Consider the following 18,879-nt stretch of genomic DNA (forward strand, 5'->3'; position numbering starts at 1 on the left):
AGATGAGGGAAAAGCAAAGGAGGAGACAAACCAGGAGACTGGATAAGTTTATTCAGTGGCTGAAACTCAGTTTTGCTCCAGAAGCAAGGAATCAAGAAAAAGGGTGGGAAGAGATCTGTTGAGATGCCTGTATTCAGAATATTTAGCTAAGCTCATTACTATCCATCCCTCAGCACAGTTGCAACACCTAGAAGAGTCCAGGTATTTTACAGCTGTATCTTAGTGTGGTTTTGCTCTTTAGTTTGTTTTGTTCCAACGTGAATTATGTTACTCTGGAGATGAGTTCCACATTTGTAGCATTTGTTTTCCAGAATGCATTGCTACTGTCTCCAAAGCATCAAGCGTTGAGTCTCATCATCCCTGCTGCCTAAGCTATGCATATTTCTAATATGACCAAGTTAATAACCTACTCCTTGCCTGTGTAGATCCTTCAAATTATTGCTGATCTAACACCATCTCCTTTCAGAAGCAATGGCTGGATGATCCAAGCTGAGGTGGGGTCCTTTGTAATAGGTTAAAGAATTTACAAATGTAAAGATTTTCAGGCCAGGATCAGTCTCTTAAGCACACTGCAAAGCATGTCTTTTAATTGCATTTTGTTCGGCTTTCTTCATTTGCTTTCATTATCTTGGTCCCCGTTAATGCTTTCAAAACAAACCCTCCCTTTCTCCTCCCCTGCCTCCAATTTTCTCTGTATGTGGGGTAGGATTTTGTTTTATCCTTCTGTCAACCTCCATTGAAGTTGTAAATCAAGCAGCCCATGTGCTTAATTGCCTCTGTCCTTGCAGTCTGCCTTCTCCTGCTTGTTTCCTTGATAGAAGATTTCTTTATTGAACATAGCCATAAAATATTCTTGACTTCTTCATAAATGGTTTTGCCAACTCCTTCCCACAATAAGGAATTTTCTTAGCCCACTATCATACTGACAGAGAAGCTTGAAGCTTTCTGTTCCCCAGGATTTTCATTGCATATAGATAATAAGTTCTTGTGTTTATTCCTCACACCTACTCACTACTTTTTCTTCTTCCCTCTCACACACAGCTCTGGCTGTGTTTATTCCATCATTTATAAATAGAGAAGAATCTGGCGTGACACGCAGAGCAGTTGGCTTACTGCTATTGTACAACACTGTCTGAATTTGTCTTCCTTTTGCCTTCCGATCTCTGAAACATACTTGGATTTATTATCTATAATTTTTGACAAAACTGATGCACTTTAGTGCAAATCCTATGCTTTGTCCAAGGCCTGTTTTGTTACGTTTCTCCAAATCCAGTGTCTGTGGGGAAAAAACAAGAAGTTCAAGCGTACATTTCCTCAGTGATCATAAATCCCTGTGACAGGATCTCTATCTCTTTCCTGATGAAAAAAAGGCTAATTCTCCCTAATACTGTACTTAGCACTAGAGACAACATTCATCTCAATTGTATTGGGCCAGCCAAATTGGATGATGGCGTGCTGGGGGGCTGGCTGAAGTATTACAGAAATATGCATGCAAGATACTCAGGGTAAATACAGAAAATGACTAAAATCCTTCTCAGGCTAATTATTTGAAAGTAATAAGAGCCACCACTTCACAATAGGCATATAAAGCCAATTACTAATCTGAGCTGTGTGAATTAAGGGTTCAATTAAGAGTTGTGGACTTGTGTATCTCACTAAGTAGGATTGCACCACAGAGGCTGTGGAGCTCGTCAGAGCTTCTGCTAACAATGAAAATAAATAGACAAGACCTGAAGCTCAGGCTCACTTCAGGAAAGTTGAAGATTGATAGTAAGATGGGGTGGAAAGACCTATAGCTCTCTGCCCTCATGAGACCTCAGCTGCACCCAGATCTGGAGTCCTCAGCACAAGAAAGACATGAACCTGTTAGAGCAGGCTCCAGGAAGGGGCACAAATATGATCCAAGGGTGGGAGCACCTCTCCTGCAAAGACAGGCTGAGAGAGCTGGGTTTGTTCAGCCAGGGTAGGGGAAGGCTCCAGGGAGACCTCATTGCAGCATTCTAGTACTTAAAGGGGGCTTATTAAAGGAAGCAAGATGGTGGTTTATATAGGTACAGTGATGATGAGTGAGGCACTGGAAATGGTTGTCCAGAGAAGCTGTGGATGTACATGTTCAAGGTCAGGTTGGATGGAGCCCTGAGCATCCTGTTCTAGTGGGTGGCATCCCTACCCTTGGCACTGAGGTCGGAACTAGATGATCTTTGAGGTCCTTTCCAACCCAAACCATTCTGTGATTCTGTGTTTAGTGAAGATCAGTAGACAGAAAAGAGCCAGACATAGGTTGGAGGTAAAAGAAATATGGTTTCACAGTTTCATGGGTTAGAAGCTGTGAGTATGACAGCTGGTGAAGAAACTGGCACAGTTTCTATGGGCATGTTCTTGGCACAGTCAAGAAAAGTCACATATGCCACAAGAAACACCCTCAGAGAAACTGAGGGAGCTGGGATCCAATCTAGAGGCACATCATATTTTATTTCCAAAGAACTTAGGTTCGTGTTGACCTCCCTGGCACTGAAATTTCACTTTGTGTCACTTTTGAGTCGAGACACGTGTATTTGGCGGGAGTATACTGTTGAATATTCTCCTCTTCTATTCTGTATTTGAATAAAGGAAACTAAAAAACCTACTACTTCTGGTAGTTTGTTCCATTATTTATTTATTCTTGCTGTTAAAAAAAAACATGTTTTATTTCCCACTTGAATTTGCCTAGTTTCAGCTCTCAATCACTGAGTTTTCCTATGACTTCTTATGCCATTTTAAAATGTCCTTTCCCTGTGTTTCTTTCCAAAGAATTTTCATAAATCATAGTAAGCTTAGTGTTGACTCTACTGAAGATGCTAAACAAATTGCATTGTCTCTCACTGTAAAACATTTTCTCCAAGTGCCTGCACCTACATTAGTTCATCATCCTTCTGAAAAACATAATTTTAGAATTGCATACTCCAGTTTTGAGTTCAGCCAAAAAAAAAAAAATAGCCTGTGCAAAAATAACACTGTGTCCCAGCTGCTGTCTCCCTTTGCTGTCCCTGTGTGTATCTGCCACAATGTCCTAGCAGGAACTCAGAATGAATTGTCTTACAAGGCTATGGAAATCTTTGAATTGTCTCTGCATTCCAAAGGTTGTCTCTACCTTCCAGGCTAGCCTGGGTCTGCAGTTACACAGTCTTGATGACTAGATTTAGGATTATGTGCGTGGTTTTATGAAACTCATTTTGTTTGGCACCCAGATACCAGCAGATTACACTGTCTGCTGTTATTTACGTTTGTCATTTTAGCCAGCAGCAGTATTGCAGTGATTGATAAAACTTCAGACTGCTCCTCGTGGATCTCTGTGAGAAGTAGCTCTATTTTGTGATGATTTTGCATTGCCAGTTCTTTCTTAGAGCACTGTCAGTCAGTTTTAAATTGAATTATATTGATATGGTATAGTGCTACCTTGTCTTCCCATAACATCTTAAATACCATGCCAATTGCCTTAGAAGCTTTAAAGTTTATTACGGCTCTGCAGTTACCTTTATTTGTCAAATTTGTAGCTTTCAAAGAATGAAATCAAGCTTGTGACCAAGATAGTTTTCTATAAAGCCATGCTGATTTGTGTCAGTTATCCTCCAATTCTTATATACATATACATACACATGTACGTATACATATATTCATGTCTTTCTGTAATTGATTGGAACCAAGATTAGATGTGCCATCCTAAAATTATTCAGTCTGCTAATGCCTCGTAATGGTAGCAATATTACCTTAATACCTTTCCAGTCATCTTGGAGCTTCCCTATATTCTAGGGTGCAGTAAATTTAGCATTGTTTTGTCAGAGAGACTGGTCTTCAACTCTGGAGTGAATCTGGGTGGCAAATCAGATGCCACTACACCAAGTACTCTGAGATCTGTGTGAAGACAGAACTCTAAAAATTTCAAGTGGCATTTAAGCAGCCTGTCTGTGGCACCAAGCTTTTCACCCAGTGTCCTGAAGTTCTGTACAGCTCTGAATCGAGGACAAATTATTTGTTCACGTTTTAAAATTTTCTACTTGGATGAATAGCTGTAAAGCAACCTTTCAGAGGCTTTTTTCCTGTGTAGTTCATTGCTACCTGTATTATGTAGAACTGTGATCAGCTAGGGTAAATCCTTTGCCTATTCTGAACAAGAGTCTGCCTTCCCAATGAGAAATTCCTGAGGACATAAGGTTACTTGGTAACCGTAAGGAAAAAAAAAAAAGTTTTTATAGATCATATATTCTCTTTCTCCCGGCTTGTAGGCCTGCTGCCTTCACCAGAGTTGCATAGTTACCAAGTATGAGATCTCTACAGCACAGAGCAGACTCTCAGTGCTATCCATTAGCAAATTTCCAAAATAAGCAAGTTTTGTCTCTTACACTGACTTGGGGATTTAATTCTTCTGGAGGGAGGAGATGGTGTCCTAACAGTGGTACCATGTATTCCTTGTTTTCATTTTGCCTCGGTCACTAGCAGGTTTCTCCTGTACAGGCTGTGGCACAGAGCATCAGCTGACTGGTTGACCAGAGAAACTCTGTCCTGATCAGATTGTATGCTGGGAATTCTGGCAGGAGTTGTAACCACTGGGGCTTCCTCCTCCATCTTCATGCTTCAGAGGAGACACAAAGTCATGTTCTGTATTATTATAAAAGGGGATAGTGGCAAGAGCAGACACTTCATTTTCTACCTATAAAGTGCTTTGGCTCTTGTTTATTCATATAACACTTACTGGTGGGTGTAGGAGTTCTGGGGAGGAATATGCAAATGTAAATAGCATGTGCATTATTTCTTCAGAAGCTAAGCAATTAATTTTTTTCTTTCCTTTTTGTTGGTTGGTTGAATGGCTAGGTTTGATTTTGTGTGGAGAGAGTGGTGTTGGGGTTGTTTGTTTTGTTGTTGTGGTTGTTTGGCTGCTGTGTAGCAGGTAGCATCACTTTTGTTGTGCAATATGTGCAGAGAAAGAGATTATCATGCATTTGGTGCTGTTGGGTTAGATGTGTGACATACACCTTTCTCTTCACTGTAGAGAAAATCTGGTCAACCCAGATGTTAGCATGAGAGTAGTCTCAGTGTAGCCTAGCCTGCAGTGGTAATCAAATCTGAAAATAATTCATCCAAACACTTTTTCCTTTTCGACTCGAGTCCAAATTAAAAATGGAGTGTTGCCATCCAAACTTAGAGAAAGCTGTGCTTGAGATAAGGAATTATAGCAAGCATTAGATTTTGCCAAGAAGGACTGTACTTCTCTTGGCATAAGTTCAGGCTCTAGAGCCACAGCCATTCCAGTATCATCCTTTTGTCAGTCTCTCCACTTGCTTTTCTAAAAACCCTGCTTTTCAGAAATTTGAAAGAACTTTGTACAGCCTGGATTATTCTTTGGTCCATGAACAGCTCAGATTTTCACAGGGTAAGAGTGTATTCTAGGAGGAGGTCAGCTGTAGTACCTGCTGTGCTGTGACTTACTGTCCTGGGTATCCTGATCAACTTTGTGCTTTTTCTCCTGATTTCAGTGACAGCATCTGTTGACATTCGTTGTCCATTTGTCCAGTGGAAAATTCCTCTTTGTCTCCCAGTATTTCTAGTATGCAAAGGCAATATTGAGGTCCTTGAAGAGTTTTGATTGAATCTGTTTTCTTTGCATAAAAAGGGCATAATTTGAAACTTATTTGCTCCCCTGCCTTGACTCCCCTCAGCTTCTGCTGAGTATAACTAGCAAAAATCAAAATTAACAAAAATCTGGGTCTAAAGCACCATGTGGAGAGGAGCTTCAGACAAGGCTATCGGGCTGAATCATAGATTACTGAGCTACAGGTAGCTATGTTCAGTCATTGGTAATGACAGACATCCCGAGACAAACATTTTCCTTCACCCCTGCTTCTTTTCTGTCCCTGCATGAATCTATTAAAAGAGTTGGTGTCTGCTGAGGAAGCACAGTCAAAGCAGCAGGGAAGCACAAATAACCTGTGAATCATTTCAGAGTTGTTTCTTTGGAGCCAGTTTTAATGGCTGATATCCTTGTGTGCTGTAGGGTCGTGTGCGCGAGTGGAATAATGAAAGTGTAGGCGAGAGGTGCTCCGAGCTACTAACGCTTTCTTTCCACTTTCCTCCTCTTCCATTGTGCTTTTTACAGTACTGTGTTGGAGCTGGGGGAGGTGGGGAGAATCCATTGGCCCCTTCCTTTGTGGAATGTGTATGGATTTAAACTCCATACTTTAAAGGTAAAGAGCTTTGCTGCAGTCCAGCACGCAAGCTAACTTGAGTTTCAGCTGTGTAAAGGGGAAACAGAATAGCATCTGCAGGAGGAGATGAGGGAAGAAAGCAGCAGCTAGAAGAGTTTGCAGGATGAAACCAACAGTCCATAAAGATGAGTGTTTTATTTCTACTTTCAGTAAGTCTCCATGACTAGCTACCAGTCAAAGAATTCCTATAACTCTTCAGACTCTTCCAGCTCCAAAATCCAGAGTTGTTTGTTACCTTCCTGTGCACATCACAGCACTTACTGCACTGATTTGACTGATGGATGTTCTACTCAGTGTCACTGATGAGGAACTGCATGAGCTCAGAGAAAAAGTCTACAGAGTCCTTGTCATGTCATCAATATCAGCCAACAGTAAATACCCAGGAAAGAATGTGTTTTTCCCCAGAATACTTTCTTAGCACGTAGCAGTTTGCCAAATGTGGTATCATTAATAACCCTGGAAGGATGCTACTTCTGTATGTGTCCAATCTCTTTTTATTTTTTTTTCAGCATAAACTGTTAATGTCCATAGCATCCTTCAACAATGAGATTCACAGCAGAAAAATGCAGCACAAAAAGAACCACCTTCTTTGTTGATCAGGCTTGATGCTTTGTAGTTTCCAAATTTTGTTCTACAGTTAAATTCTGTGTCTTTTCCCTTCCTTTTTGCAGGCAATTGAAAAGTATTGCCGAGTTAGTGGTGGCTTTTCTGGTGTCAAGGATGTCTATTCCTCATCTCCTACATACGATGATGTACAGCAGAGCTTTTTCCTTGCTGAAACTTTGAAGTAAGTCTTTTTCACTCCTGCAACTTCCTGTAAAAGCTCACATCTAAATTCTAGAAGAATGTAGTGGCTCCACAGGTAGCTAATGGAGACAAAGACTGATTTTGAGTATTAGGAACACAAAATGGAACAGGGAGAAAGCAGGTCCTGAAAATGGCAGGATTGTGCCTAATTCAGGCAGCACAGCATGTCTCACCAGGAAAAAGGGGCTCCAAGTTCGTGTGTAAGGGGATAGTGTGGCTATTCTATCCTGCTGGCTCCTTACCAAATTCCTCTATGTAATCACAGTACTTTGTTGCCTTGTGTTACCATTTTAAAAAGAAAGTCAGGCACTGCTACCTCCTCTGTTGTCTTCTTTAATTTTATTTCACTTAATCCTTCAAGTTCATTTTCTGGAGACTAAAAGCAATGGTCCCAAAGAGAGAGGCAGCAGTTTCAAACAGGTCAGGTCAGAGAAACAGTAACTCTCCAGGAGCTGATGGTATATGATTGATCTGCCTAAAAAAGCCAAATGAGAGAATGAAATTTGCTCCTAAGGGACTTCTGTGGTGGCAAGGCTGACTTTCGATGTATCACCAGAATCCTGTCTGCATCTTAAATAATCACAAGGAGATCTGAAAATTCACCGATGCATCATTCAGTAACTGGATACACTACAGTGCAAGCACTGCAGACAGTGGCAGTTCTAGGAAAGACCTCAGAAATTTTTAGTGACATTTGGTTAGGAGCATTTCCTGCTTGTGGAACAAAACAAAGGTTTATTGAAGAGCTGGATATTAGATGTTTTTGACATTGATGCAATTGGCATAGCCCAGACTGGTTTCACACTGGGATAAAGCAGGGAACATAAGGTCAAGCAAGATAGCCCAAATGAAAATAAAGACAGAAGGGTTAGGTGTGAAGTCATGAGGAAAATTAAGATGTTCCTCAGAAGAGGGCATAAGTTATGTCTTAAGCAATGTCTGCTGTAATCTTTTCTGCTATTGATGATTACTTCTGCATATTCATTCCTCTCAAATTCAAATTTGGTGACTATCCCAAATAAGCTTTGTTGCTCTTGGATACTTCAGTTTATCAGAGATACACAGCAAATTTGAGAGTTTTGAGCAGTACCTGGCATGAAGGTACCTGTTGAGTGGGAAGGACCAAGATGGAGAAATAGGTTGCTAAGTTATTCAAAGGAAAAGTGTGAATCAAATGAGGAAGGTGAGTTTGAATAAGATGAAATATTGCTGCTGTGGTGAGAAAGAGCACGGAGAGCTGCAGCAGGAGAGAGTGAGGCAGAAGTACGAGGAAAGGAAGGGCATGATGCTTTAAAGACAGATGAAGAGTGCGGAGAAGGAGATGAGATATGTGTGACAAAACTGAATCATCTCTGCAAGAAATTCTTATCTGTAAACAGTAAATAGATGAGGAAGGAAAGACAAAGTAGGGCTTCACTGACTGGATTGTGGATAGAGCTAGCAAATAAAGGCAGCAGAAGAATTGATCAGGCAGTGACACACGGCTGAAAGCAGCAGACACTCCCAGACAGAGAGAGAGCAAAGGAACAGCAGAACAAGTGTGCACATTCTGGACATGGCAGAGTCCACTAATGGGAATGACACCCTTTCCTTGTCAAATGTCTTTTTCTGGATGGCAGGAAAGCAAGTGGGAGCTGAGAGATCCTGTACCCCCACGCTGTTGTGCTTGCACTCACACAGCCAGGTTTTCTGTAACAAGGGAAATGTCTATTTAGAGTTTCAGCAGTTGTGTTAGGAAACCTGGGCAGACCCCTATTATCACTGTGTCCTACAGAGCTGTAGCACAGACACATTCAAAAGTGTGCACTGAGAAAGAAGGAACAACAAATACTTTTTTTTTGTGTATGTCCAGTAACCCTTATTTTGTTACATGCTTCATGTCCTCTGCATTGTATTATAATCTGCAACATCTGTGAAAACCCTCTGCACAATCTATTGTCCCATTTCCTCTCACCAGAAGCTGAACCAGCTTCCATAATGGTGATGACAAATCAGATACCTGTCATGGTTTAGTAATTTCCCTTGTGCTGCCATGAAATCTTTGGTTGGATTAAAGAGGATTAGTTATTTCCAAGTGGATTTACTCCATTAAGAAAAGCTTTTTGGCAACTTCTCTGCTTTCCTGTCCCTCAAATACTTGTGGTTGGTGTCTTGATGTTTGTTTTACACTGCAAGTCTTTGAAGGAAGACTCAAAACACAAAAGTTTATCGGAAAGACTAAAATGCTGTCTTCATAACAACTTTTCGTTGAAGGGTTTGATCATAATAAAAATGACTTCATCATAATAGGGAAGGTTGTGTGTGTGCTGTACAAAGATTAGAAGTAAGTCATTTGTTTATAGCTGTAGCTGCTGAACTGTGGGGCCTGAAGCTGCTCTGTTGCCCCTGCCTGCCTGTGCCCTGCTTTAATCCCCATGTTTTTCATCTCTGTCTTGGTATCCAGGTATTTGTATCTGCTTTTCTCCAACGATGATCTGCTACCATTAGACAACTGGGTTTTTAACACAGAAGCTCATCCTCTGCCTGTTTTACATTTAGCCAACACCACACTGTCAGGAAATCCTGCATATCGATAAAAACAGCTCTATGAAGAGGAAGAGAGACTGTTCTCAGCTCTGTTTTGTTTACATGGACCACTTGAGACTTTAGCAGGAGGGGAGACAGACAGACACTTGGTAAACCTAGACCCCGGAGTCAAGCAAGTATTGGCATGGGAAACGAAGCTCTTCAGCATATAAATAAGTTAAAAGTTCTGTTTTATACATGACCAAAACACACAGTGTGATTTTTGCAGGACAGAGACTTCATGCGCTTTGAACCCTTGCAAGACATGGAATCTACAGTTAATATTAATGCAGCAGCATGAGGAAGAAGAGGCTTTCCCATCTAGGGAGAGGAACTTACTTGCTGTTGCAAGGAACAACACACAGTCACCTCTTCAGATTGGGTGGGTTCCAAATACCTAGGTTTTCTTTTATTTTCCTTTCTCTTTTTTTTTTTCTTTTTAATGATGGCATGAACAAAGCAACAACAAAAAGCACCACCACTGCACCAGCAGCATCAGGATTTGAATTTCTTTCTGTACCTGTCTGAATTTTCTAAGGAGCATCTGCTTGTCCAGACTGGCAGCCATTCTCAGAGCCTCTAATCTGTTACAGCTAAACTCTGAAGTACAAAAATTATTACCTCCTCATTTTCCCTTTTTAAAATAATGCTTATATCCAAAAAGAAAAAAACAATTAGTAAGCATTTGGATTGTAGTTCACTGTCAGCAGAGTGGGCTTAGCTCATTTGGCAAGCTCAGAGTCTGGAGCATATCACAGGAGTAGGAAGGAGCCTAAGTTTCCCTTCCTCACAAATTACATCACATGAAAAAAACCATTCTCTTCTTAGTCCTGGTTCTCTTAGCTAAATAAACAGAGATGACAATGTGAGCACAACTGTTTTGTGACTTAGAGAGGAGGATACAGTGTATGGAACTAAAAAAAGCTCCCCTTGAGCTAAGCAGTGAGAGTTTGATGCTCTGTATTTTTGTACACAATCTGTTGCATTTCATTCTTTGGATTATAGTCACAGAACCTTCTTTGCAGGTATATATGTGTCTGACAGAAGCTTAAAACTGCCTTTGATTTATGTAACAAAAGTTGCTTTTTTTCTGGGTGCTCCAGTACAAATCCAACATGAGCTTTGGAAACAAACTAACATCTCTCACATGTGACTGGAAAAAGAAACTGAAGATTCTTTCACTAATTTATGATGCTGCTACCATGATGCTGCATGGGGTTTTTTCAAGTACTTCATGGTTGGACTGGATAGTATCACTTAAATGGTGTCTTTTTCAGTCTTCATTTATTTGCTAAAAAATTTTTTCTTTCCAGATTTTTCATCTTTTCAGTTTTGTCTTTTTCAATCTCTTTTTACTATTGTTTAGAACCCTTACAGCTCAAATTATTCTTTTTATTCCCCCATATAGTTCTCAAATCTTTTTGCCATGGCGACTGGCCCCTTTGGTGAAAAACAGCCTTTAGGTGCTGGTTTTCCTCCTAATTAATGCACAGGCTGAGTCTTTAAAAAATCTTGGTGATGTTTTTGTACTGAAGTGGAAGAACTCTTCAGTGAGCTACAGTGGTACAGCATCAGATTTAAAGGAAGTGAATACTATTTTCCCTCCTCATAAATGTTTTTATATGAAGTTTTATATAAAAAAGACTTTTCTCCCTGTCATACTATTATACGCCTGACTGTAGAGTTTCCCCACAAAATTATTCTTCATTTTAATGTGTCACTAACTTAGACATAGAAATCATCATATGATCTAAGTAAAAATGCTATCAGATGCTTCTTTTCCAGACAGTTACTTGAGTTTAAGAGGAAGAAAACATGGAGCTTGGGAAATTTCAGTCTCAATGTTTGTACCTTAATAGCAGTTACTTTGTTACAGTAATTTTCAGCAATATGCTAAAAATAATTTGAGAACATATAAAGTAATTGATATAGTAAATAATACTGATTTCAGTAATTGTTTATTTAAAATTAGAAGTAGCTTAATAAATGGATTCTTCTTTCTGGCCCCACGTTAATTTATTTTTCTAATTATTATTCAGTGACTTACTGAAGAACTAGTAATTTTTCATTTTCCCAAGTTCAGATATGCTGTGTTTTCAAATTGTTTTTCTGATTCTATGAGAACTGTTGTTAGTTTAAAAGTGCAGTTGACTGCCTTGTTCTCCTACATGTCTCTGGGTGTACAGGAGAAAGAGGAAAAGCAGACCCTTTTGTTAAAAAAAAAAAGGAAGAAAAGAAAAAATAATAAAAGCACTTTTTGCCCCATAGACCTATCCCTGTACTCTTCCTGATAAACAGAGGTGTAGAATGGCTGCCAGTCTGTTCACAGAAAGGTCAAGGACAGAATTCTGGAGTCCCAGAAACAGCAAACTTCTTATTATTGCTTCTCCTCCTCCATCCCCCTCTTGTGAATTAAAGAGGAACCCTTCAAATTTAACTTGTCTGTGAATCCCAGTGGGTTAACTTACTGCCACAAGAATGCCTGAATTGAGGATTAAGCCATTTCATGTTATGGGATGGTGGTGTTCTCAAAGCATATGTACAGTACTGCTATTTCTTCTTTGTGTAGATAAGCGGCAGGTACCAAATAAAGGACACTTGTATCTCATTTTCCAGCCACCCCAACAACAGTCAGTTTATACTCTATCACTCTAAAATACCACCTGTCCTTTTCCTCCAGAAGCTAATGATGTGCAGAGTCTATCAAAAATAATGCATCTTAAGGACTAATTGCTCTGTCTTTCATTAATTTCATCCTGATATTTCCTAGATCAAGCAGAGTTTGGAGGTAATGGGTTCTGGACAAGGTAGGTGCTTAATTACCAAGCACCAGAGATGTTTAAATTTCTGACTGAAGTGATGTGCCCTCATTCTGAGTCCTTCACAGGAAAGTAGGTTCTGATCTGCAAAATGGCATTATGTGCAACCCAAAGTTCAGACTGTTTTCCCTCTGGGTACGTAAGGTACAGTAGGATGTTGCCATTTTCATTCTGTTGCTGCTGTCTTACTTTCTTGAAGATACAAGTGTAAATTTAAGCACAAAAATGACTTTTTAGTCCTAGCTGTTTCTGAGTCTTGCACTGTACTCTCTAACAAAACAATCCTCATTTTCTCTAGGTAGATGTCCCATTTTACAAATTCTGCAATACCCTCCCCCCTTACAGAATGAAATAAAAACCAGAAAATCATGTGCATTTTTGACACACTGGATTTGGGCAAGAGCCTGGAAATCCCAGAATTGTCTATTTCCTGTTTGCATGCAGTCGAAACAAGGATGTATGGTTATTTTCCTAATTCAAGCCTCAAATTTGCCTGTTGGTCAAGATCTGCCAGCAGTAATTTTTTTTTTTCCTGACAATTAGAGCTTGACTTTTCAAAGAGGCCAGATTTCTGCAGCTTCCATTAACAACCCTGGAGCTGTGTGTGTCCTGCAGTCAAGAAGTCAACTTCTTAGCTTTGTCCTCTAAATAAAAACAAAACCCTTGAATGATATTCTGAGTCTTGATTTTGCTGCACAATATAGTCCTTCCAACTGAATGTTCAAGGAAAGTATAGAATATAGGAAGTGCCATGGAGTAGAAGGAGGAGCAAGTAGTTCATGTGCCAGTCACACTTTTGGTGTTCCTTCAGCTCCCTGCTGCAAATTTGTGGATCACCATGTTCTAGCTCCCAAACACTGACATATTTCCCCACAGCATTTTACAAGATTTGAATGTTGCCTGGTTTCTGAAAGGTGATAATAATTACACACTCCCTGTAGTGCCATCCTTTAAGGTTAGAGGTGCGCCCCCTAAGCAAAGCCCTCTTGGTATTCATGCTACTAAGCCAAGCCCATGTTTATAAGGGGACAAATAAGAAACTGGCTTCTTGATACCAGAGAAAAATGAAAGCAAGCTCTTGATCCATACTGTAGCTGGGAGATGGGTTCACCCTGATTAAGACATCCCTCTCACTCCTTGACTTTTGAGAAAACAGTCTTCTGACTCAAGGATTTGAGTTGCCATACAAAGAGGAAAGCCAGGCTCTTGCAAGTTGTGTGCATACAACTGTAGCAGAGATGATAAGCACGAGCTGCTTCAGCTGTCAGCGCCTTCTAACAAACTGCTCTGTAATTGCCCAGGAAAGTTGGGAACCACCAAAGTCAGAGGAGACAGCCTGACCTGTTACGGTGAATTGTTGCCTTTAATCCTAATCGCTTGGTGGAAGTTGGATTTGCATTCTGCCTTTATTCTTGCTTTGTCTAAAACTGACAGATTATTTTTTTCCTCCAAAATAATAAAAGGGCAAAAGTCTATCTTCTGATGTGGAAATCTTCTGCCTCTGACCTGGAATCCTGCATATGTACTTTTTACAGATAAAAAATAATATTGTATATAAAAAAGATTGAATAAAGAATGTCTTTAAGTGAAAAGAGTGTGGTTTTTGTCCTTTGCCTCCAAAAGCAACATCCTGTAGCACTGGACTGTGAAGCTGATCCTATTCCAGTGCCTTGGTGGTGCTGCAACTTTTCTTTCCCCTGCAGCTCTACTCAGGACTTTGTCAACTTTAACATGCATTGAGATGCCCTGTTGCAAAATTAAACCCCTGTACCCCATCCTTTCTTCTAACAGGTCCCTGTCGTGCTCAGATGGCTCTCAAGATGCAGCTTCATGCACAACACTTTGAGGTTGTTCCTGGGTGCCATTGTGAAAACCACCAAAACTCACAAAAATTCGAGATTTCTCCCCCATTTATCAAATTGAGTGAAAGTTAAAGTTAGTGAAAGCTAAAAGGTTCAAAGATCCTTTTAGATGAGGGTAAAGGGACAGGCAGACGAGCAGTGGTACTAAATAATTAAGCCACCAGGTTAAAGCCCCAGCTTTTCTTGAGTCTTAAGTAGCCAGTGAGTTGGGCAATAAAATCTGTCCAACCATTCCTCTGCTGACTGTGAAATGGAAAAAGTTTCCAATGTTTAAGTGTTATTCACAGGGAAACTGGTATGAGGAAATGGCTTCAGCTTGTTTTCCTCCTGCACCTTGAAATTCCCTGGAACTGCTGCTATAGCTCTATTTTTTGCAGTGCAGCCTGTGAACCAGATTTGCTTTCTGATTCACATAAACTGTAGGTAATCCTTTCTGTCTGACGTCACTCATGTTGCTCATACATGGTACCTTGTTTTCGTGATGTGCCATGACTGCCAGCCCTTGTGTCCTGCTTTATATCCAATGCCCAACCCTCCCAGGGTGCTTCAAGCTCAGGATGTAATGATCACAAGAGGAAATTGCCTCCAAAGTGCCATAATTGAGTGCAACACGTGGCCCCTGCTGTACTGCCGTGCTATCCACCTTGAGATCCAGTTTTTCTTCCAGCTGTTGCTCCATAGCTTTTTGCTCGGGCACGTTCACGCTGCACCCAGCTTCCGACTGCAGCGTCACTTCCGAAGCAGCAGCTTTTGCATCCACTGATCTCCCCGTGGTGTCCTCGGCCCCTGAGCCACCTCACTGGAATTCACTTGGTGTAGCAAGGTGTGTGCTGTCCTTTGTGGTTGCACTGTCTCGCCTCTGCTCCTTCACCGGTGAAATGCTTCACCTCTCTGCTTCCACCTCGTCTGAAACACGTTCTCTTGCGTGTTCTCTGCCCAAGGGATATATATAGGGAATATCCTCTTTTATCTCTCCGTTGGCGCTCTGCCTGCATGTCACCCGCCCCCCCATCCCTTGCAGACTCTGTGATTGTGTGTGCTTCTTCCTGGAGACCATGTGCCTTTCCTATGCATATTAATTAGCTGTATTTAAAAATCCCAAAATTAATCCTTTAATGGGTTATTTTTAGCCTTTGTCTTGTAGCTCTGGGAGCTGGCTTCTCTCAGTGCAAAGTCTTAGGCTTTCTGTGGGCTTTGGAAAGGAAGCATAACTCTCTGTGCTGGTTCACGTGTGGGATGTGTGAAGGCTGGTGATGGTGTGGTTTTTTGGTGTGTTTTTTTTTTTTTTAATATGAAGAGCAAGAGTCTTTTTGACAGTATTTCAGGCTGAGCCAACTCCCATGAGAAATGGTTTGAGAAAGAGCAGTCACTCATATAACCAAACTTATTTGCAGGTAAAAACTCAGGGAAGAATTTGGGGAGGAAGGAAAAAGCACTGTGTGTTCATGTGTACCAACAGTGTCACTGTTTGCCTTCTTAGATGGTTTCCATTGTACGAGTAGTCACGGGTGACAGGTATGATGTCTGTCTGTAATGGTAAGAAGGATTTGTTTGTAGAAAAATCTAGAGAGAGTTGTCAATACAGAGAATGAAGGCTCAGATAATGCTGAGGCCTGGAACAGCAGAAGAGAAATTTAAAAAGTCAAAATGCCAAGTTGCTCCTCCTGGGATGAGGAGGAAAACCTATATCTAAAAAAACTATAATCTGGGATGCTATCAGTCTGAAATCAGTAACAGAGAAGACGGAACATACAGTCAGCCATAATACACAGATCACCAAGGCAGGGTGAAAAAAGCAAGTGAAAATAAAAATGGTTGTGCTGAGTCAAAACTAAGGTCTGTATGGCCTCGTATTTTGACTCAACCCTGATCAAGAGCAAATTCCAACAGAAGAGCAGGAAAGTGAATTTTGATACTTCACAAATGTACCCTGAAGTGATCTGCAGCTTTCCAAGCCATAAGTGGTTATCGTGGTATTTAATAGGCCTTGACGTCCATGGAGGGGGGGGCTGTTCTTTGGAATTAGTTCAGTCACTTCTTGAAATCAATAGCGGCTGTCAGGGAGCAGAACAGGCCCTGCCAAAGAGCCTCATGGTGCTGGCAAGGCATCCATGCACTGGAAGGGTGTTTCTGATGAAACAAAAAGAGTGTCAGTGCTGTGCAGAGATGGGTGAGCAGCTCTGAGATGTGGTTCTGGTCACCTGTATTCAGGAGAGCTTGTCTCAGTGGAGACAGGAGTATTGAGGCTTACCAGGGAATGGAGAGTTGGCATCAGGAGAGGTGAGAGGAGTTCAGCCTGGCAAAGGGGAAGCTTGACAGAGGGGATAACTGCTGTCCACAACACATGAAGTGGTTGGTCAGCCTGGGAGAGAAAAAAACATGTCTTTCCTGGAGGACAAACCTTGCACAAAAGCCCCACACAAATTGATACCTGCAATGCCTAAATAATTTCTGACAATGAGTAGAAAATATGTTTATCTGCTGAATAAAAGGATGATGTTTTGTGCTTGCCTGCAGCTTCATGTACCTGAATCAAGGATGTGGGAGGTCCTTTTCTGTCCTGGATTCCAGAGCTCCTGTGGGATCTCTTATGTCTAGGGCTGAATTTACAAAAGCTCTTTCCTTTCCTCTGTTATCTGTTTCTAAGGCAGGACAAATGTAAAATGCCATTGAATCAGGAAGTAAAAAGCTTTTCATAACTTCATGTATGGGAGTTATTCATTCACATTTTCTATGCTGTTTGAGTAATGATGAATAGAAATTCACCAAAATACTTCCTATTAAGTTTTCTAACACGGTTATCCAATGACCTTTCACCACTGGATTTGCTGTGGAGAAATCAGAAACAGATTGCAGTGTGTTGGAGCACAATGTTAACAACATGGGGACACCAGTCTCTTGATCTAAAGATTTTTACTGAACAAAACCCAAGTAACTAAGAATATTATTAAAACAAAGGAGTGCTACAGCCTGCAAATAATCCTTTGTGCAGTGATTCTTACACAGCAAAGTAAGCAAAGATCATCAGTACCCTCAAGAGAGAATCTCTGAAGATACTCTCTGTTTGTATGCATTTAAGTTCTTTTTGCCCCCGGTTCTAGAAGGCTCATCTTGTCCTTTGTTTGGGTACATGTCCCATTATTACTTGAGGTGCTTTATGCCTCTGGGCTATTTCTCCGCTAATTAATGTTCACATCAAGGGCTTTTCCCTTTTCCCTGACAGTTCTCTGGCATTTTTGCAAGTGTTCTCTTAGCTCTGCACTGATACATGGTCACGCATTTTGTACACTTTAGCCAGGCACATAACGTCAAGAATCCATAGATTCTTGCTGTTAGTGTGCTCAAATCTTAAAACCAGTGTAACTTGATCAACCATTTATGTCAGACCAGTACTACAGCCTGCTGAAGCTGATGCCATGCTTCCACACTGTGTTTCAACTTGTATCACAGCAAGGTTAGGTTTTCAGGTTCTCATTAGATATTTTGCAACTGAAGTGGAAATTTTCTGTAAGAAAAAAATCCTCCAAATCTCTGAATACACACCAGCCATCAGCTTGTGGAATTAATTGCTTCACTGAAGCAGGCTTTGATGAGTTCACTGACAACAGTGAAAAATTCACTGCCACATCCAGGTTACATCGTTACATTGATTTTTTTATTAGCTTAAATAGTACACAAATGCTTCTTTTTCAAGTGTGTCCCCTAAGAAAATCTTTCAATATATTGCCTCAAATTTCCTCCAGATCCTGCTCATGCTATTTCTTAATTGAAGTCTATGGGTAAAGCACATCCACCCCTTCCCAGAACACAGTGTGTAGCCCTGGAGATGTTCCCTCTGAACAGGTTATGTTCAGTGCCAGATGCTGGTTATCTGCATCAGGAAGATGCTCTGCCCACATCCTTTTTTTAGCCCTGCAGCAGAAACTTTTTGCCAGCTCAGGCTGTTGAGAAAGAGCAAGGATGTGGCTGGGTGTGCTCTGGTGCTGGTCAGCTCAGAATCTGGAAGTCATGATTTGTTTTCAGTAATAGTATCAGACTGACTTCCAGAATGGTGACTTTTGAAAATTAAGGGTCAAATGTCAAACACCTGCAGCGTCTCAAAAATGCTGAGCAACCTTTGCCCACCTCTGTGTGTGTAACTTGCCAGGTTGTGCAAAGTTCCTGGTTTGAGGAGTCAGTGAAGCTGAGAAGAGCCAGCCAGGCACAGGGGCCACAGCAGTCAGCCCTGAATAGATCAGAAAATCAATACAAAGGATGAAAATGCATTGGTGATGTGGGATATGAACTGTGATTGTGAGGAGCCTTCTTCCTGGAGGGAAAATAATCACCTGATGTGGAGGGTCTGTAACCTCTGTGGGCACCACGAGATTTTAACTGGCTCCTGTTGAGAAAAGGCTGTACTTCAGCTGCTTGACAAGCCTGATGTTTCAAAAACTGATGAGTCAGGCTGCAAGAATGATGAGATTGCTTCTAAATAATGAGTTTAAGGATCTTTTTCCACGTCTGCAGTTTTTTTCTAATCTTGAGATTTTGTGTCACTCATAGGTTAGTATTTCCAAGGCCTGGCTTTTATTTTATTTTTTTTAT

General features: G+C 40.9%; 1 protein-coding gene across 1 annotated transcript in view; it reads left to right on the forward strand.

Annotated features, from left to right (window-relative positions):
• MAN1A2 (mannosidase alpha class 1A member 2) overlaps positions 1-14,022 on the forward strand; it is a 132,753-nt gene extending 118,731 nt beyond the window's left edge. The window contains exons 12-13 of the mRNA XM_023940350.2: positions 6,911-7,026; positions 9,490-14,022. Coding sequence (XP_023796118.1) covers positions 6,911-7,026; positions 9,490-9,622 — 249 coding nt within the window. The 3' untranslated portion in view covers positions 9,623-14,022. The remainder of the gene's footprint in view (positions 1-6,910; positions 7,027-9,489) is intronic.
• The last annotated feature ends 4,857 nt before the right edge of the window (positions 14,023-18,879 follow it).

Source organism: Cyanistes caeruleus, chromosome 3, assembly GCF_971803275.1.
Source record: "Cyanistes caeruleus chromosome 3, bCyaCae1.hap1.1, whole genome shotgun sequence".
Classification (NCBI taxonomy): Eukaryota; Metazoa; Chordata; class Aves; order Passeriformes; family Paridae; genus Cyanistes; species Cyanistes caeruleus.